The sequence below is a fragment of the Dipteris shenzhenensis genome, chromosome 14, assembly GCF_047967505.1.
Source record: "Dipteris shenzhenensis isolate YYH24624 ecotype China chromosome 14, Dip_SZ_1.0, whole genome shotgun sequence".
Taxonomy (NCBI): domain Eukaryota; kingdom Viridiplantae; phylum Streptophyta; class Polypodiopsida; order Gleicheniales; family Dipteridaceae; genus Dipteris; species Dipteris shenzhenensis.
The window spans coordinates 47,760,113-47,782,142 of record NC_141609.1 but is presented as its reverse complement, the minus strand read 5'-3'; the positions used below and the strand labels follow the sequence as shown (position 1 = coordinate 47,782,142).

General features: G+C 41.5%; 1 protein-coding gene across 1 annotated transcript; it reads right to left on the bottom strand.

Moving 5' to 3' along the window:
• Positions 1-4,269: 4,269 nt before the first annotated feature.
• Positions 4,270-6,026, bottom strand: LOC147894742 (uncharacterized). Its single transcript, XM_087385091.1, has 7 exons — positions 5,955-6,026; positions 5,413-5,521; positions 5,180-5,274; positions 4,982-5,096; positions 4,758-4,882; positions 4,592-4,662; positions 4,270-4,471 (listed from the first exon to the last, which is right to left on the bottom strand). Exons 1-7 carry the CDS (start codon positions 5,976-5,978, stop codon positions 4,336-4,338), a joined length of 675 nt encoding a protein of 224 aa, XP_087241217.1. The 5' UTR covers positions 5,979-6,026; the 3' UTR covers positions 4,270-4,335.
• Positions 6,027-22,030: the final 16,004 nt, after the last annotated feature.

Genomic DNA, 22,030 nt, shown 5'->3' with positions numbered 1-22,030 from the left:
GATTGAAGAAACACATACGAGGAAGTAACAGAGAGAGAGAGAGAAAGAGAGAGAGAGAGAGAGAGAGAGAGAGAGAGAGAGACAGAGAGAGAGAGAGAGAGAAGAGTACTTTGGGAGGGAAATCACATTTTAGTTGGTGATCTATTTTGAATAAGACATTGTTAGATAGTAGAATCGTGTCAGTAGCTCGACCAAATTTTTTATTTGTTATTGATAGATGTACATGACTAAAATATTATTTCTTGCTCTGACAATCCAGAAATTTTTAAACTTCTAAAAATTTCCCCACATTACATTGGCCCTATGGCCATTGGTTGAGAGCTATTTTTCACTTTTGGCCAAAAGGCCCCAAAATGAGCTCCCTTTTTTCCTAATGGCTAGGAGGAGTATGTAGTTAGGAGATAATGGGGAGGAAGAGGAAGGAGGTACATGTACATGCTATTGCAAAGCTATTGGGTGAAGGAGGCAGGGTGGAAGTCAACAAATTTAGAAATCTACATTGGTTTCCCTCCCCTGGTGACAGGTAATGGTGGGCAGGTAAGAAGGAGTGGGTTTGAGCTGATTAACTCACCTATGTAAAGTGTTTAGGCCTCTTTGCAACCCTAAAAAAGGGTTTGTATTACCCTTTACTCTCCTCTCCTAATCCATTGTAGCATTTTTAAAATCAAAAGTTTAATTATATAAGATTTAGGTTATAATTGATCCAGTGCTTGAACTTTGAATAGCTATTCCAAATCACTAACCATCTTCATGTCAAAAAGTAATCATTAGAAAAAAAGGGAGCTCATTTTGGGGTCTTTTAGAAGAGAGAGAAAATAGGCTCTCAACTAATCAGGAGTGAGTCAACGTAACGTTGAAAATTCAACAAAAGAAGATGAAAATAAGAAAAAGAAATAGTACTATATGTTCGTAGAAGCATGTCACATTAATGAGGTGATCTAATTTGAATCTTTAAAAAACTTATTTTCTGTGCAGAATTTGGCAATTCTAACACCGTAGACGCGTCCAGAACGGCCAAAAACCCCAAGAATGGCACTGGAAACACTAGAATCGGACATCTAGAGGCACAAAAATGGCCAAAAAAGGCCGAAAAGTGAGATTTGCAGAAAAACGCGATTTGGTACCTTTCAAAATCCCGTTTTCGGGCCTCCGGATGTCCGATTCCAGTGTTTCCAGTGCCGTTCGTAGGGTTTTGGCCGTTCTGGACGCGTCTGCGGTGTCAGAATCGCCAAATTCTGCATAGAAAAGTGTTGCTCTTATATGAACATTGAATGTAAAGCATGTGAAAGAATATATTTATTCCTTTTCACACTGACATTTCTCACGCAAGTATCCATATTTTCTTGCTTTTGTAGAGAGAGAAAAGAGAAAATAGTGAATTTCTTATAGGGCCCCAAAATGAGCTCCCTTTTTTCCTAATGAATAATTTCCTTCTTGGTTCATGTAGCATTTACCAAATTATAGACATACTATGTTTGGTAGCTAATTTTCCCATGCATTATGCATTTTATGAATGAGTGTGAAAAGACACTATATATCAATGTTAACCCTGTGGCAACAAGAGCCAAAAGTGCAGTCTAGAGCAATTATGATGAGATCATTGTGTGTGTAGAGTAGCGGCAAAGCTCACTTATAATATCTTGAGCCTGAAAGATGGTATGATAAATCTTAAAGGATGAGGATACTAAAATCATCCCCATCTTAGTGGACATGAATTAGGTCCCAATCTGACAGTGCCAATATAGTGCCATGTGCCAACAGTGCATGTTTCTTTTGTGAGTGGCTGATGCATTTTACTCTTTTGGTGATGAGGGTGTTGTGTGTGTGGACCAAATAAAGTATCACTTGGGGATTTTATTTGTATAATTTATTCGTGGTGCTCGAAATGTGTGGGCATGCTAAGCATGACTAGTGAGGCGTGAGTTCCTCTTATATGCTTAATTTGCTAGGGAGTTCATAGGGCAGGTAGGACTCAATCATCACCTTTGAGCCCTAGGTTGAGATTGGTTAATGCTACCTATATGTGTGAAGACGTACATATGCTAGTGCATGCTTGTGTGATACAATATAATGGAGATATAATGCTAATTATGGAGTAACTATGGAAGACTTGGAGACCCCAAATCTTCATTATTGTCAGGATTGCTTGTATCTTGATTTAGTAGTGGTTTAGTTGGCCCCCATTTATTGTTGTGGTGAAGTGGACTCCATCCGATGTTTCTAGCAACACACCTCCAATGGGATTCATATTTTGGACTCTATAAGGTCTTTGACCTAGATATTTGAGTTTGCCCTTGTGGACTTTGGCATTGTATAGTAGGAGTAAGTCACCTTTCTTAATCTCTTTATCTTTAAGGTTTCTATCAAACCATGCCTTCCTTGTTCATTTTTTTGCTATCATGGCATGGTAGGAAACTAAACTTGTCTCTATATTCTTTTCCAATTGATAGAGTCTTTCCTTGAGGGACTCATGGTCACCCATCTCACCCATGTGTGCATGAGATCTGTTTTCCATGCTTTAGCCTACAACTCTCACCAAAATATGACACGAGGACCTATGCTATAGTTTTGAATACATATACTATAGCGAGCAATGGCACGATTGTAGGTGACCAACACCCTCAAAACCTAGACCTAGGAGAGATAGTGACAACAATCAAATTTGCTAAGCTCGCAACACGAATATTACATTTATATGTATCCATGAACGCAAAAGTATGATGCTTGAAATATCATGTGCTTTGTTATGTTTTTGGATCACAAAGAATATCAAAATAGATTTTAGTGGGAAATAACTTTAACATAGAATTAGTAATTGAATAGTTAAACTTGAAAGATAATAGTTGTATAATGAAAAGTTATTGGAAAAGGTTTTTTTTATCCATAACTTCAAGTTCTTTTTTCGTACATATATTTTCACTCATGGTAATGGTTTCCTATCTTGCAAAAAAGACCATATCCAATAACTTGAAATATTTCTTTAATGCATTTATATGATGAACTTTGATAGCACCCATTAGAAGCATGAATAGAAAAGGAACACATTATACTAAAATTTCATGGCATAGTGTTGGATGTGCACTACCTCATCTCTTTGTATGTTGTATGTCTTTTAAAGACTTGGGTGGATGCATATGCTTTGAAAAAAGTGATATTTAGATCCAAGTCCATGGTATTATACTATCATAATATGGAGGGTTAATTTCATCATGGCATGTTAGTGGGGAAAGTCTTGGGGAGGGCTTTCTTGGAAGGGAAGTAACATGTAGGTTGCTATGTTGATTGGTCAAAAGTCTCTTAAGCATAGTGGACATGTGGAGTGTGGGCATGTATGAGTTGATTTGGAAAGGTTGAGGATCGAACCGTTGGGATTTACTTGTAGCATCATTGTCAAGATGTCATGTAGTTATTGCCACTGGGATTTATTTCTAGCATCATTGTCATAAAACCAAAATGTCAGGCAATTATTGTTTTACAGCAACTTCATCACCATTGTCATGGATATTCACCTTGGTTTGCCATGGGCCCATGCACATTAAGAGGTTCTAAGTATTCTCCTCAAAATCATAGGCAAGGGACTCAAGTGAAATAAAACGAGAATACACAAACATACGTGGATATCGTCTCTTAGGAAGCGGACATAACTTACACATATATAAAACACCTCATAGTCTTATTTATAGATTATTGTTAAACTTAGTAGTTTATTGTAGCAACCATATTTTGTAAAATAATTACACGTGGAAATTCACAGTCGGAGATCCAATGCTCCCATAACACTACCTCTAAGGAGCGCTGACAAGTGAGTACAAGTACTTGCAAGCACTGCCTTAGATCCTACTAAACGCAAACAATTGTCAAGATGAATGGATGATTAATTTGCAACACTTGTGGTGGATGCCCATGCATAGAACCATTTTGAAAGTTTGAATGCTATAATGCAATTGCTTGTAAATGCAAAAAGATTGCAAGCTCTATGTGTGTGTGTAAGAGAGAGAGAGAGTTCTTACCCAAAAACAAATTGCGTGTGTGTGTGTGAGAGAGAAGAGATTAAACCAAAATAGAAGGGGCTACTTGGCAAGAAACTCTTTGGGACACTTCTTCACAAAAGTGTTAGTATAGCGCTGCCGTGAAGGCAGTGCTAACAAAGTAAGACGCATTCATAACCTTAGAAGAGGCCCAATAGAACGAGACATTAGATCTTATATTATCAGGTAAGGCGAAGGCCTGTAAGATTCTAGTCGCAAACAATTTCGTTTATATGGGAGTCGATAGTGTAAAGTTTGAAAGGTGTTGCTTAGGACGCTGCTTCGTTTGATCATTCAGTGAGCATGTTTAAATCCCATGCACATCTGTTGTGCCAGCTCCTGACTCGACAGCAAAGGACGGTCTCGGGAACTTGGAAACTGAGGAGCCAGTCCTCCTATGAACGGCACAAGGATTGTTCAGCACCTTCCTGATGTAGGCTTTCCTGAAGAAGTTCACACGCCAACGATTAACCATACTTAGTGGAAGCTTATCAGATGTCTCAAGTCAGGTAATCAGAGGTGCTATACTTTTAGTTGCTCATCGTTCTTTGATTGATATTTACCTTGAATTCATATCGTCTGCAGGTCTTTGATGTTGAGTCCAGCATGGTAATCCAATGAACAAACGCATTGCCTGCATCCAGCCAAGAAACAATATATACACAGTTCCTTCCCAAAGAACTTGCAGCAAAATACGTTTAATTTTCTTGAAAACAATCTCTGGATTACCTTCACGTAGTTCTCTGTGTCAAGCGTAAACCTGTGATACATTCCGGGAGGTAGCACAATGAGATCGCCTTTTTGGATCCGAAACCGTATCCACTTTTCGTCGTAGTCGCGGATATCGAAATAACCTGCGCCAGGCGGGCTTTAAAACTACTACAATTTCCTACTCCATCGGTTGACATAAAGTTTGACGTTTTTAAGTTTATTGCAGTATCTTTCTAACGTACCACCTCCTTCCAACACGAATCGGATCTCTTCATCTGCATGCAAATGTTCCGTGAAGAAATGTTTGATCTTAGCGTCATAATCTTCCATCATTCCTGGAGCTACTGTTGCTATATCCTGCTCAGCAATTATATCTTAGTTACAAGGGGGGCCTCTGTTCACTGCCAAAGAGGAGACTCGCAAAGCCAGAGTTCCCGTACCCAGTAGTTATAACCACGCGCTTTCTTGATCTTTTCTAGCATTTCATTGTCTTCCCAGTTGTCCGCATCCAAACTCCATGATAGCACGCCAAGCTCTGCAGAGCAAGGAAGCACCAATTAGATGCACAGCTCATGAAGGCATAAGGCTTCGTTTTAGCGTGGTTCGACGTAGAAAGTATGACATGGGATCGCAAAAGAGTTTAAACTGAGAGGCATATAGAGAATCGGCGTACCATCAAGATGCTCCACAGGCACCGGGCGATTTGGATTGTACTTGTGTGGGAGCCTCGGATCTTCATCGGTGGGATTAAAGTACCAGGCTTCCACCCTAGAAATTGTAACCTGCCCAAAACCGAGAGTAAGGAAAAGCGTCTACAAAATTGAGCTCGAGCATGTGGCCTCCAGTGTTCCAACGGGAGCCTTTTTGAGATTTTAATTTCTTCCCAGTCATGCGGTTTACGCCTCCCTCCTTCGACCTTTCGCTTTCCTTTCTAGCAATAGCCCCCCCTCGCTTCCCTCTCTCTGTGTTTCAATACAACCTACAAATACTTGAAACTAGGAATGCTCTCCAGCTAGTTCGCTATCACTAATCCTTTTAGATCATAATATCTACTTCCATGCATCTCTGCTGCATCTATAGACTGTAGATTTTTAAGAAAGGAAGGGTTGACGGGTGAGAAACAGACAGGGAGTAACGTAGCCAATACAGCGAGCAAACAGCATGCCATGGGGAAGACAACCAGTTTGAGCGATGATAAGCGAACACATAACAAACCTCGGAGAGGTTTTCCATTGCCATAGCACTGCTTGATGAGAGAGCTGAGGGCGAGAGAGAGAGAGAGAGAGAGAGAGAGAGAACGCTGGTGGCTACTTCTGTGGACTGTAGACACTGTTGAGGAGTAGGATCACGACGAGCTTTTAAAAGGCGAAGGGCGCATGGGAATGAGCAGGGCCGCCTTTGCGTGATACACGCGCAGAAGGGTCCTCTGTGTTCCCGCGTATCTTCTTGATTTGTTTTCCAGGCTTTTGTTTCGTTCTTCTGCGGCATGCTCAGTCTCATCATCATCGGGCTTTTCTTAAAGTACTTTCTGGCACAGAAGTTTCTGCCATCTTTCCTCAACGGTGCAGTGTGAAGTTTGAACTGCGTCCTTTTGTTCCACCACTTTATCATTACAACAGGATGGATACCAACCTCAGTTTGATCGTGGATTCTGAGATCGATGGGCGTCGACGTCGCTATTACTACTCGCTAGTAGCTACCCAGTTGGAGGCGTCTTCAGACCGGTCAATTGGAGGTGCCACTGCGTCTTTGCTGCCGTCCTTCGCTTCAGGACTCAGGAGGCCTAAATCCGGAACGGTTTCATCTGTTGAGGACACCGATCGATTCTTATCCACAGCAACGGTTTCATCTGTTGAGGACTCCTCTCGATTCTTCTGCTTGCTATAGAAGATCCAGTTCTTCGTCCAGAATCCACCAACAATTTGGGAGGTGTCGCAGCCAAAAACTCTGAGCAAAAGCCTCCATTGATCAGGGCCAGAAGCTTCACCTGCCGATTTATATATTCCTTTGCAATAGTTTCGTAAGCCTTTCATTGATCTTTGAAATTTCCACGCTGATTCCCCGTAAGTAGCCTTGGGCCGGCCACAGTATGTGAAAGAACAGCGCACACCTGAGGTCAGTGATTCCTGCACCGCTTTTGAACTTTACAGCTCAACTCGGAGGGGTAGCTGAAAGCAGATAGCTACGAAGGAGTCACCTTTTGCACAACCCAGATATTCTTCACAGCACTCAGCATGCTATGCTGATTCCGGGCCACAACAAATGAGCAGCAGCAATTGCCCGCAATGATCTCCGGAGGGCAGTCTAGACTCTACACTAAGAATTCGAGGGGAACACACATTTGCAGGATGTATTCGAAAAATGTCGTCCAAAGTTGCCAAAATGCCAATTTCCAAGCTTGCACATCATACTCGCTTTCTCTCCAAACGACTGAAACATCTGTAGGGTATGGTCAACAAAGAGAATTGGACTGTACAGGATCAGGGTCGCTTAGTCATTTGAGATGTCGTGCAGAGAATGATGACAACTTCATGTGTCCGGATGATGGGTCAGCTCTCGAGTCTCAATCAATCAAAGCGGCTTGTCGGATCTATGCAGTCCAAATACTAAGGTCCATAACTAATGCAAGCTTGCAACTAGCTAGTCGTGCTGCGACGCATTTTGCGATTCCACGGTCTGAACTCCATTTTTATCCATTTGAAATCCAAACTTTAAACAAGGTGAATAATATTTATCATTCAAAAGGCCCCCCAAAAAACACGCGCCACTCTAGGATCAAGCGGGATTGACAAGGCTGGCTAACTTAGAGCGAATCCAAAAATTCCCTCGATGTTGGAGTTTGATCTTCATGGGGAGGAGACCTCAAACTTTAGGGTGACACGGTCTATGTTGGTTCGTGGAGCTAGTCGACGTGTGAGCTTGTTGATTGGCTGAGTAGCGTGGCTCATGGACCATTGGCATGGATGTAACGTGGCACTTGCATGGTAATGAGGGCGACTCTAGCAAGTATTACTGAGGCGGCAATCTTGTAGGTGATTGGTTGATCTACGCAGCTTAGATGACCAATGCTTGAGCAGTCAAACACAAAGACTTGCTTGCTCTAAGGGTCAAGTTTATTGTAACAACTTTTCGAGCAATAATGAGAGTGACAATGCTCGGAGTGGTTTGAATATAGTGACGAGGCCTCTGTTTCTATAAGCAATGCCGCTAGCTAGCTATCAAAGAAACTAGGCCATGCTTAGCCATGTGATTAGTTTCTCCAAGCAGCAGCACTTAGTTGGACTGCCATTTGTACTTGCTTTCAATTTGAATTCTTACAACATTCCTCTCTTTTGATGCATGTTTTCGATGCAAGAGAGCAAAGAAATCCAAGCTGGATGCAACATCCAAGCATCACAACACCTTTACTCATATGGGTGTAGTCCATGTGAGAATATTGTATAGACTGCAACGAGGATCAGTTATAAGCTCTTTTGTTGTGATTTAACTTTCAAAATATGGACATCATGAAGTTAGTAATAAACCACCACCCATGACATTTTCAAGGAGGATCTGGTCCTAACAGACCTTGTGTCGCATCTCATTTTCATATTTTTACACATTCATTTTTTTCTTTAAATTTTTTGATAAAATGCTAGGATTCAAGTTCAATTTCAAGTTAGTAATGTGCTCGACGATGTGTCTCATGTCGATATTTTAACTTATTCATTTTTTCCTTTTAACTAAAAATTTGATTAAACTCTAGGATTCAACTTCAAGTTCGAGTAAGTAGTTACCTGATCGATGACAAAAAGGCTGCGTGACACAACTCTAATTGTTGTTTATGTAGAGTGGATGCAAGACAAAGATTTAGAGCTAGTGGGGATTCAGAATAATACTAAATGTAGAGTTTATGTGTATTGGCAAAAATATGAGTTGCTTGAAATATCCCTCCTAGGATTTCCCAAAAGCACACTGCTTTGTAGGAAGCCACCCCCATTGTGATTGCAGTGTTGTCCATCATCATATTGAAGAGCAAGAGGGCCCAATCGCCTTAGATACTTTCTGATTTGTTTTGGAGGGATGTCTTTAATAGCTTGTGTATCAAGCTTATAGTTTTCATGCAATACAACAGTCAATCCAAGATCATTTTAAACAAGATAATTTTGCAATGAACGTTTGAAATCAAACGACTGTTCCAATGGTCACAAAAGTGCAACATACTTGAAAAATTCACTAGTATGATTGACACAAAATATTGTCGACCAGAGGCTCATCCCTATGGGGCTTGTTGCCTTCTACAATAGATTCTGACACTTCTATGGACCATAACATAGTTGTATGATAACATTGACAAAGAGAAAGAGCCTCAAGGGCTCAAGCAAAAAGAGGGAACAAAGATTTCCTCCCACAAACTTATACTGACGTGTTGTTTCCACCTCAAGAGCCACCCTAGTCGTTGCTAGATATCTAGCAAACTGCCATGTGTCTCCTTCATGCACTAGTCAGCTAAGCTACATAGATGACCAATCACCTACACAATTTTCGCCTTAATGATACTTGTTGGAGTTACTTTCATTCCCATCCAAGTGCCACGTTACATGCCAATGGTCCATGAGCCACACCAGTTGTCACCCTAAAGTTTGAGGTATCCTCCCCATGAAGATCAAACTCTAACAAAACCCCCTTGAGTTGATATGGGGAGAGTGAGAGAACTGATAGAATTCTCTAAACAACTATCAACTAGATAGAAAATGCTTCGAACCAGTAATCAACACCTTAAGACCAAGATAAGTCAAACATGTGAACACCATAAACACCTAAAAGTAAAACTCAAGAACAAGTGCAAGAGAAGTGCACCAAAAGAGTATAAAAAACACCCAGTACTCTTGATTAGAGAATGTTGCAAAGTTTGGTGATCTTTTGATCCAAAGCTTCATAGGCCTTGACTTTCGTGTCAACTGTTGCTCATCGCGGATTGCATTTCTCAATCAACAATCTAGTCAGAACACTTTTGCAAAGTTGTCTACCTTTGGTATCTATTCTATCCTAATAATTACTTTGTGCACATTGAGTAAGAGCTAATAGTTGGGGTAGAGCGAATCATCATGTCGCTTCTTCTACCCTCACCAAGAGTCTAGTTAACGATGGCCACAAAATTCAGTGCATGCAACTGTTGCAATGCTTTCAGCAAATTACAGGCTCTAGTGTCCAAATCATCATGTTAGAATTTTGAAGTCACCATAGCATAAATTTTTAGTCGCAGAAAGAGGCTCACATAAGTGTTTAATTTTTGAATGAAGTTAGAGAAATTGATGTGCTTGAATTGGAGCTATTTGAGGTCTATAGTTACTATTATTTGCATGATTTTGGATGAGCTACATTCGATCTCGGAGCATAAATTCTCCTAAAGCATGCTAGTAGAAACATTGGTAAGCAGAAGTTATAATGAAGTCACCTTCTTCCATGAAGAAAGCATGAGTTCACTTTCTTGCCGATCGGGTGCAATGGGACACATTTTGAGATTCATTGTGTATGGCAATGCACACATTGATTGGTGGGGAAGAGGGTTTAGAATTGGAAGAAATGATCCTGTTCCGTGTGAGACTTTTTCAAAGGTCAAAGTGATCTATTTTCTTTTTTTTCTTGTTTCGCAGATGGTGATAGCATGTCTGCTTACTGCCCTTGTTCAACACGAGCTTGAGTGAGGGAGTAAGGACCAAGCTAGAGTGAGGGAGCATCTATGGGGGGATCCCAAATGATGAAGCTATTGATGGAGTAACTCCAAGAGACAATGGCATTAGAGGAGGGTTCATCGACCGTATCACAAGTTTTGGCAAGGAAGTGAGGGGGGCAGAGGTTCATAGCAATGCCTAAAACTTTTGATGAAAATTTGCACTCTCTCTAGCTTTCTGGAGCTTCTGCTCTTATTCCATTCAACCAACTAATGGAAGTTTCTAAGGTACTCACAAAACCCCTGAGCAAGATGAAGGTGGCCCAAGTAACGTTACAATAGTCTAAAAATACGATGAGTCCTTGTAGAGCTCTAGCCACACAAGAGCACCCCATTTCTCTTTTCTTAGTTAATATTCATAATTGTTCATCACATCGTCTCTATCCACAGTAGCTAGCTTGTTGTGGTGGCTGTTAAACCATCCATGCTGTGAATGGAGATCGAGATCCGGATCCTTTTTTGGGAGGATTAAGATTACTCAAAGAAAGATTATTTGGGAGGAGCTACAAAACTAAGAAGCAAATAGTTGAAGAATGAGGCGAAGTTGCTTGCATCCAAGAGCCTAATTGAGAGCCGCCATATCTTTCTTATATGTCCCAAAGTTCATGTTAGCATCAGTGACACTTTGCTCTCATGTGCAACCACTCTACCATCCTGCATAAGTACTTCTCCTATGCTTTTCCCACAAGCATTACACTGGACAATAGATCTACCTTGATATTGTAATACTCCATGCAAGACATCCAAGAATCCCAAGTTACACTCCACCAGATCCCATTCTTCATATGATGATGGATAAAGATATGAATACCAAAACATATTTTAGTTTACATAGAAAATAGCGATGTTTAAAACTACCATTCTAAAATTGAAAGTTTAAAAACTCACAATTGAGCCTGTGCCATAAGATAATCTCGATAATCATGTAGCACAAGTTCAGTGTGCATATATACATGCTCGACTAGTATTTCCTTGAAAGGTACCTTTCTTATCATCTATCGTTTTGAAATCTTTGACCCTACCTTTCCCCCTCTTTCTTACCCCCTCTTTTGGGACAACTAGTGGAAGGAAGCAAGTGCATGTGTCTAGTGGACCAAAGGTCCTAGACATCTTGCAAGTCATGTAGGAAAGGCACTAAGGCATGGGTGGTAGGTATATGTGTGTTGCAAGTCATGTAGGAAAGGCACTAAGGCATGGGTGGTAGGTATATGTGTGTTTGGTTTGAATATATTGTTTTGATCATGGTACTTCATCTGAAGCTTTTTTTTCGTTCTCTCAAGTATGCTAGGATTGGTTGTGTTCCTATAGAAGATGAATATAATTATGCATATGCATATGGACCAAAATCCCTCTTTGAGAAGTTGGGCCAAGAGGGAGTATTGGTCAATTGGATGTAGTGGCAAGTCACCATGTAAGTCTCTGATGCTCCTTGTTCTTATTAATGTTTGAACTTTCCATTCTTATAAAATAGATCTAATTATTTTTCTAAATTGCTTGATACAATATTGATAGGGTGTCATGGTTGATCCTAATGAGGGAGTAGATGAGGCCAGAGGCAAGGGAGGAGGTGAGACTAGAGGTGGGGTAGTAAGGGAGGTGAAGGAGGACATGACAAAGAAGGAGGCAAAGGAGGCAAGGGAGGTAAAAAAGGAGATGATGATGATGAGTATGAGTAGTTTACTTTGATTTAGCCAAAGAAGGCAAGGGAGGCAAAAAAGCACTACAAGGCATAGGCCCTTTTCTGATGGAAATATCGACCTTTTTTACACTAAAGAGTTTTTTTTTTTACGGGCACAAAGGTCAATATTTATGTCGCTATAAGAGTCAGAAAAGAACGGTCACTATATAAGCATCATTATATAGCGACACTCATAAACGTCATTATATAGTGACACTGGTAAACATCGCTATATAGCGACGATTAACAGAAGCTAAAACAAAACATTAGTGGGGCTAAACACGGCCACAGCAAGCCCTGGTTTGCCCCACTAATGTTTTTTATTTAGTAATTACAAAAGAATGTTTTTCGTTACAAAAATTCCCTTGTGGAAAGGGTGATACAAAATCACTCAAATGAACTAAGCGAGAGAAGCATATACATGTCGAAGATATACAACATTGTTTGTTACAAAATTACCCTTTTGAAAAGGGTGATACAAAATTTCTCAAATGAGCCGATATACAAAAGCATATAAATGGCAAAGTATATGCAAACTACTACTAATACTACTACTACTACTACTACTACTGCTCATCCGAATTGTTGTCCTCATCCTCATCGTGCTGGCTTGATCCCTAGCCCTCGTGAGCTACGACTGATTCCTAGCCCTTGTGAGCTGCACTTGATCCGTGGCCCTCGTCGAAGCCGTGTAAGCCTAATTCCTCATCATCCCCGCTCATCTCTGCTAATGGGACATTCGAGCTTTGATTCTAAGAGTGAAACCATATTAATTGGAAATTAGATTGGAAATTAAAGAATAAAATAGTTTAAAGGGTGAGATTACAAGTAGGAGTAGACTTATATCATGCAAGAAGCCACCTCAGCCCAATCAACCGTCGCTCCTAGCGCCTCTTGCTCAATAAACCACGGCTTTGTTCCTATGCGAAACACATGTCTCCTCTTTATGTCTGTAGGAAGGTGACCCATCGTAGCTTGCTGTGGGCCCAATTTATGAGAGTTAGATAAAGTGCATGCAATATGTAGTAAAACAAATACATTAAATGAGAAGAAGTAGACTTACCACGATGCCTCGAATGCCAACTATCTGCTTACACCAAAGTGCGAAGTACCTACGGAGTCTAGCCATGTCCTCGCAGCTCTCCTCTGACCCTCAAACAGTTCGAGATGGTCCCTTACTGCTTCTTGATAAACTTCCAATAAACTTTGTCTGCCCAGCTGGGTTTAGCCTTCCCCTTTGCGATGGAAGTACGCAAGGTTGACCTATGATGCTTCAAGAGGACCCCCATGCGCTCTTTCATGTAATCCAAATTGAACCCCCAATTTGGAGGTTAGGATATTATCTTTTCAATTCATCGATGACTGCCTGCTTCTTTCGCTCATCTTGGTACCACTAGTCAGTAGCTATGCCGCTCAGCCGCCTCATGGTGGCCATCATTGGCTGCACCCTTTTTATTTTCAATTATCTCTCCAGCAACCATGATTTCATAGGACAGGACCTCGACCGAGTAAGGAGGACTCATGGTGGTGGTAGAGTCAGAGCGAGTGGTGTTTGTGCGAGTGCTTATGGAGCGAGGAGTAGCAGTGTGAGTAGGAGAGGGCAAGGGACTTGACTGGTACTAGGTCTCAAGCCCAAGTGGAGACTTGTAGGGATGTGAGTGTGCTGACTTGTCTACATCTCTCAAGTCAGCACAACATAAGCAACCCCTCCTACTCTTCCTTCCCTTATGATGGGTATGCCCAAGTGATGACCCCTCAATTGAAGGGGCTAGAGGGGACGGCTAGACCGTGGGTCTAGCCGTTGGTGTAGGAGAGGGATCTGCTGAGGTCCTCTAGGATAGCAGAGAGAAGAATCTCGTTGCCTCCACATTGGTCATCTGTGCGACAAACTCGTCGAGACTCTCGACAAAGCCATGGGCTACTAGCAAAGGAGATCCCCAAGGGGTAGTCACAGTGCTACGTCCGAGAGGAGTTGGGCCAGGGGTAGTCACAGGGCTAGGCCCCTGAGGTGTCGCTTGTGTGGAATCAAAGTCCTCTGGAGAATAGAGATCATGATGTCTCCTCCTACGAGGGTTTTCATACTCGTCGGATGTACAATGTGATCCCATGTCTAATTTGGGGGGATTGGACAAACGTAGACACAAACATGAAAATAAAAAACAAAAAACAAGAGCGGGTAAGAAGCGGAAAGCATATGCATAAGAGAAGGAGAAGCATAAGGGAAGGAAAGGGGAAAAGAAGAGAAAGAAAAGGGGAAAAGAGATTGAAAGAGGGAAAAAGAACCAAATATGCATAAGAGAAAAAAGAGAGAAAGCATATGCATAAGAGAAAAAGAGAGAAAGCATATGCTTATGATTATGCATAAGCGTAAGTATAAGCATAGGCATAGGCATAGGCATAGGCATATGCTTATGAAAAGACGAGAAAAAGAGAGGGAAAAAGAAGAGAAGGAAAGGAGAAGAAGAAGGAGAAGGAGAAGGAGAAGGAGAAGGAGACATATGCTCATGCATAATAAGAGAAGAAAAAACATATGCATAAGAGAAAAAGAGAGAAAGCATATGTTTGAAAGAGGGAAAAAGAGATTAAAAGAGGGAAAAGATTGAAAGAGGGAAAAAAGAAGAGGGGAAAAGAGCATAAGCATAAGAGAAGGAAGAGGGGAAAAGAGATTAAAAGAGGGGAAAAAGAGATTGAAAGAAGGGAAAAGAGCATAAGCATAAGAGAAGGAAGAGGGGAAAGGGGAAAAAGAAGAGGGAAAAGAAGAGAAGGAAGAGTGGAAAAGAGATCGAAAGAGGGGAAAAAGAAGAGAGGAAAAGAGCATAAGGATAAGAGAAGGAAGAGGGAAAAAGAGCATAAGCATAAGAGAAAAAGAAAGAAAGCATATGCTTATGCTTATGCATGAGCATATAAGCATAAGAGAAAAAGAGAGAAAGCATAAGCTTGTGCTTATGCATGACACATATGAGCATATGCTCATGCATATGCATAAGCATAGTACACATGCTTATAAGAGAGGAAAAAAGAGAGTGGAAAATAAGAGAAGGAAGAGGGGAAAGGAGATTGAAAGAAGCGAAAAAGAAGAGGGGAAAAGAGCATAAGCATAAGAGAAGGAAAAACATATGCATAAGAGAAAAAGAGAGAGATTATGCTTATGCTTACTCATGAGCATATGAGGGAAAGAGGGGGGGAAAGAGGGAGGAAAAGACGAAAAGAGGGGAAGAAGAGGGAATAAGAGAAGAGAGGAAAAGAGAGGGTTCCTACGCCCATCATTACAGCAGCTAGCGCTTAAGGCATTAGCTGCAGGCCAATGCAAATAACGGAAATAACAAAAGGAAAAAAGAGGAAGCATTTTCTTACTTGGAAAAGTCCCGAACCGTGTTTCGTGGACTGGGCCTACAAAAAAGAGAAAACATACAATTTTTTCAGATAACTAGTTAGAGGAAGGAGAAGTTTGGAGAAGCAACTTTTCAAAGGGATTGGATGAGTTTGGAGAAGCCTACAAACAAGGAGAAAGCATAAGTCTACAAACAAGGAGAAAGAGGAGGAAGAGAAATACCAAAAAGAGAAGAGGCGAGTCTTCTTTCTTTCACCAAATCTCGTTTTTTGTCCTTAACCTTTGAAAATCAAGCATGAAAATTAGCACATAGGCTTAGCAATACATGGAGAAACATGCTTCAACACTCACAAAATGAAATTTCACAAAAAATGAATCTACATTGCTTAAAGAGACCCACCTCCTTGAAAAACTCCTTTCACACAAGCAGAGAGGGAGAAGGGTGGAGAGGGAGCATAAGTGTTGGGAGAGGGGCTAGGTAAGGGTGAGGAGTGGGGAATAGAGAGGAGGAAAGCGAGGTTATCAAATATAAGATGGGAGGAGAAATTTTGCTTTTCCCGTAATAGAGATGTGAAAGACGGCATCGCGTGGGGTTTTGGGTTTAAGCCCCAGCGTCGCTATATAGCGACGCTGGTCAGTCGCTATATAGCGACATCTATATCCAAAAAGCGTCACTATATAGCGATGGAATAGGGTAAAGCATCGCTATATAGTGATGGAACAGGGCAAAGCATCGCTATATAGTGACGGTTCAGGGCACTTATTGTCAAAAGAGATAGAAGGAGCTCATGGGTGGCTATTTTTTGGATCTTAATAGATTTCCTTATAGCTCATGTTGTGATTTTGGAAGTGTGCAGATGGAAGGGACGAGTGGAAGCTCATCAGATGATGCGCCAACACTCGGGAGTGCAAAGTGGCTTATGGAGAAGTTGTATTGTCATTGCAATCATTGCAAGCAAGAAGTATGACATCAATGTCGTATTGGCATGTGCCGCTTGTAGATGTATGGGGAGGAGCCTAAACCAATACCCATTGTTGGTATTGCACGTGGTGATGGATCATCGGTAAGTCAATGCTATTTGAGTTCGTGATTAATATTGGATACCATTATGACACGAAACCTTGAGACAAGATCTTATATTTACATGAAATCTTGAGACTGGATGAGGAGGGTGGCAAGGGTGCACATATACCTTCACACTTTGAGCAAGACTATAGTCTCTCAGATGTGCCAGATGATGAGAGGGTATGTTGGACATGATGGATTCTATTTTTAGGGGCACTACATCACATGTACACGTGATGTCAAAGTCTGAGGTCAATATGTGAGAGTTGCAATCGACACAGTTGTACAAGGGTGCTAGGATGTCTAAACTACAGGCTTGGCTCTCAATCTTGAATCTGCAAGCAAAGTATGGGTGGTCGGAAACCAGTGTCTCAGCCTTAATGAGGTTAGCTCTTACATTAATTTGACTCAGTATTTGGATATTGTTTATTTTGAGAATCATCATGTATGTTTGAGAGTCATCATTATTCGAAGCCTATGTATGTTTGAATTGTGACTCTCTTTTATCCTCTCTTTTCATCTCTTTTCTCTCTCTTTTTCTCTCTTATCTCCTCTCTTTTTCTCTCTTTTTTCTCCTCTCTTTTCCTCTCTTTTCTCCTCTCTTTCCTTCTATTTTTTTCTCTCTTTTATCCCCACTTTTTCTCTTCACTTTCTCCCTTTTTCTCTCTTATCTCCTCTCTTTTTCAGTCCTTTTTTTCCTCTCTTTTTCCTTTTTATCCTCTCTTTTTCTCTCTTTTTTCTCCTCTCTTTTCCTCTCTTTTCTTCTCTCTTTCCTTCTCTCTTTTTCCCCATGTGAAGATTCAATAGCCTACCATTGAGCAAACAGATACAGACTCATGTCACTCTAATTCAAAGAATGTAGGAGTCTGTAAATGTTTGCTCAATGTCAAGCTATAGGATTCTAAGCTTGCTCAATGTCTTACAGGTATTCTTAGCTGTAGGATTACTGACATGACTTCTTTGTTGCTTTGAAAGAGGGAAAAAGAGAAAGAAAGAAAGAAAAGGGAAATGCATCTCATCAGTCCACTGATGACACATTGAGGATTCCCGTAGATTGTGCAGCTTGGAAGCACATAGACAATCGATGGCCGAACTTTATGAGGGAGCCATGCAACTTATATCTTGGGCTCACCATGGACGGCATGAATCCTTTCGGCTTACCCTCGACATCTTGGTCGACATGGCCCATAGTCTTGGTGAATTACAATATCCCACCATGTCTAACAATAAGGAAGGGAACCTCATGCTTGCTCTACTTGTGCCACGGAAGTACAAGGCCAAAAATATGGACTGGTACATGGCACCTTTGATAGAGGAGTTAAGATCGTATGGAAAGGAGTGCGGGTTTTGATATTTCCAAAGCTCCTAGACATACTAATGATATTTTGGTCAGGGGTATCTTGATGTGGACCATGCATGACTACCTAGGATATGGAGAGTGCGCAGGTACGTGGTTGTGTCTTTACATGTATAATATAGGATTATGCTTTTATGACTCTTTCACACGCATGTCTTATACTAACACATTCATGCACGTGTACTACAAGTGGGTACCATGCTTGTCCTATTTGTGGACCGTGTTTGAAATCCCTTGGATGATACTCCAAACATATGAAGAAAAATGTTTATGAAGGTCATGCTTGATACCTTCCGCTGGACCATCTCGCACATGGAGGTCAGCTTGATCCACCACCACCATATTTGGAGGCAAGTGATTGGTGGAGGGTGAATGGAGAGGAACCTCCTCATGGTATGAAGAGGCTATTGATCTTTCACGAGCTTCCTTATTGGGGTTAGTTATAAATCAATCATCTCTTGGATCCCATGCATATCTTCAAGAATGTGGGGGCTACTATTTGAGCACACTTGGTTGGTTCCAAAGACTCGAGAGGAGTGTGAGAAGACTTGCGTGCTATGAATAGGATGTCTCATTTGTAGACCCAAGTGCATGCTTCAGGAAAAGTTGTTCTCTTGAAAGCAACATGGATCCTCTCCACCACGAGAGAGGAGGTAGCGGCGGTCAAGGCGGACATTGCCTCTTTTCAAACACCCACAGGGTACATGCGTTGCTTGAAAGGAGCATTTTCAAAGGACAATAAGCTTAGTGGGCTCAAGTCCCATGATTGGCACAAGGTCTTACAGGTATTCTAAGCTGTAGGATTAGTGTACTGATAATCATGATGCCTTAGTGTAATTATGATTATGTTATATTATTGACATGACTTCTTTGTTGCTTTGATAGTTCATCCTCCCAACTACAATAAAAGGGTGCTTATAAGAAGATGTTAGAAATGCTATATTCAAGATTAGTGGTATTGTGAGGTATGCTTACTATCAAATCACATTGATTGCATTTTCTTCAATTTAAGCTGAATAATCTGTAGACTGATTATGAATATATCTTACATGGGCATGTGAAATAGGTGGATATCTCAAAAAGAGATCTCCATATCGAGCATCGAGAAGGCTAGGGTGGAATCCATCGAAGTTGTATGCTTGCTTGAGAAGCACTTTCCCTCGAGCATAATGACAACTCAACTGCACTTACTTGTGCACATAGTTGATGAGGCTGCCATTGCAGGTACCATTCATAGTCGGTGGATGTTTTTCTCGAGTGGTTTATGAAAACTTTAAAGGGATTTGTAAGACAAAGTGCAAGACCAGAAGCAAGCATGGCAAAGGGATGGCTTGTGCAAGAGTCATTAGTATATATCAGGAATTTTCTTGCATCCACGGATCCCAATATGCCGCAAGCTTGGCATAACAAGGATGATGATCACATCATTGGTGAGGTTCCCCAAGGAAAAGGGATTGAAAGAAAGATCAGCAAAGTGCAAATGAAGAAATTAAATAAGTTTTGTATCCTCAATAGCAAGGAGATGCAAAAATGGATTGAGAGATATGAAGCGGCCAAAGCAAAAAGAATAAATGCAAGGACGAGATTTAGAGTAATGTACAGGCGATTGCAACCATATCCATGGGATCTCACCCTTCTCGCCACTCACATGTCACTTGATTGGCTACAACTGGCTCTACGTAAAGCCGAACACGATGGAGAGACAATAAATGAGTGCGAGTGAGATGTTGAGAGTTGTGGTGCCATGAGCACATGTAGAGCAAAGGTATGAGTAAAGGGCAAGCTGCCACATGGCATGGAGGAGATATCCCACATGTGAGAAAGCATATGGATGTAAGTACCCTCACCTATAAAAGGGAGGTTCATTTGAAGTAATATCAATCAAGCACTTTGTACTATCTCAAGATTCTCTTTATGAGTCCAAGCTAATCTATCTTGGAACCTAATTGACTTGAGGTACATGTCATGAGAACTCTCTTCATCATGTCTCCACATAGGTTCCATTCACCTTAGAGTGCTCCATAGATCCTGAGGCACACATGTTTTGTCATGGTATCAGAGCATAGGTTTAGCTTTCCTAGTTTAGCTCATTAGTAGTTCACTAGGATTGCTCCCATTCCTAGATTAGTTTTAGAATATAAGATTAGTTTTAGATCTCAAGAGTTCTTCATTTAGAGGGTTGAGTTCATTGTGAACTTGAGTGTTTCTTGCTGAGGAATTTCCGTCCATGAGAGAGAGGTGTTCCTATTGAGATAAGAAGTTGTGAGGTTCTTGAGAGAGATCCCTTCTGAGAAAGAGATCTACTCTCCTCCTATTCCGAGAGGAGAGATGGGCATCAAAGCCGACTAAGCAACACAAAGCACTTGTGAAGGGCAACAATGATCCATCCTCAATGACCATGGCTCCTGCAACTCTAAAAGCAAGCAGCAGCCCAAACAGCTGACATAGTCCAGCAAACAACAACCTTCCACTCACGGGCGATGATCTTCCAATGAGCTTCAACCCATGCTCTAGTAGCATATACAACCTACACGACAAGGTAGCTCTCCATACGACACTAGCGCTGCAGCAGTTAGCCTTGCTCACAACGATGGACCATTGAGCAGCTCCTACAGATGGGCGTCTCGATAGCCTCAGCTCCTATGGATCGTACTGGTCTCTACTCCACAGCAGCGCCTACCAACAATCACTGCACCTGAGGGCAACTGCAAGCCCGTCCACCAGCAGCACACTCTTAGCACGAAGGTCAGCCCACGGGTCTTCAACGACTGCTCGCGGGCAATGCTCTAGAGGGTCCCGACTCTAGCCAATGCTATTTGCCTCCACTGCAGGTAGCACTAAGCTGTGCAGCCTTTCGAAGAATCGAGTTGAGTAGGACTTCACACGCTCCCAAGACACCAGTAGGCGAGGATTCCCGATTCGAGCTCTCCAAGGAGATGAACTGCCCGCAATTCGCATCGTCTGCAGAGAAGCAAAGCTTCCATTTCTTTCTCCCAAGGTTCTAGCATTAGGCCATGTGGCAGATAGGCTCTAACCAAGGTTAGATGATGTTAACCCATGGTTCATAGGCTTGGTCAGTTTCTTGCCATGTGGAAGATAGGTTCTAACCTTGGTTAACACAATGTTTGAGTTTAGCTAACCTTGAGTTCAAAGACTTTGGTTCAGGTACAGGTTGGTTGAGTTTCAGTTTGGTCAAAGTTGTGCCACATCACCCAAGTGCCTTCTAAGCACATAGCCTCTTGTTAAGCACAGTATGAAATTCAACATGTGAATCCTTGTGCCACATCATCAATGGCCCTCTTCTTCACAAAACCTTCAACAAGGCGTAACTTGCAATCCAGGAGGAATTTGGACACGCTCCAAAAAGGAAAAGTAATCATCCTTTTGAGTTCTACACACCTGTCAGATCAAATTCATTGTACACAACTAGACACTACCAATATTGAAAGAAATCAATTGGTAAGACCTTTGCAACAAATGAAAAATCAAAGCATGAATGCACACATCATTGTCATAAGCATGCCAAAAGCACAAGTGCATGAGATGACCATAGCAGAAAGCATGGCATCCACACACAAAGCATCAGGGCACATTGCAGAACAAAGCATCATGCATGAAGTGACACAAGGAAGAAAATTGTAGATTGAAGAACCAACAAGTCAACTACATGGAGTCATCATCAAGCCATGAGCAGAATGACAGGAATAACATGTATTGAAAGCCAAAAACTTTGCCAACCTTGCCTATATTTTGTAAATCAAGCTTGACCACCTAAGAGTACCTATGAAAGCACCCAGGGGAGGTATTGACATGTAAACCACACTTGACCACCTTAAGTAGCAATGCATGCACTAAGGGGAGGTGATGGAATGTAACTCACATCTGACCACCTTGCAGTAGCCAAAGGATCATGGCACCAAGGGGAGGTGTTGAGAGTTGTGGTGCTATGAGCACATGTAGAGCAAAGGTATCAGTAAAGGGCAAGTTGCCACATGGCATGGAGGAGATATCCCACATGTGAGCAAGCATATGGATGTAAGTACCCTCACCTATAAAAGGGAGGTTCATTTGAAGTAATATCAATCAAGCACTTTGCACTATCTCAAGATTCTCTTTATGAGTCCAAGCTAATCTATCTTGGAACCT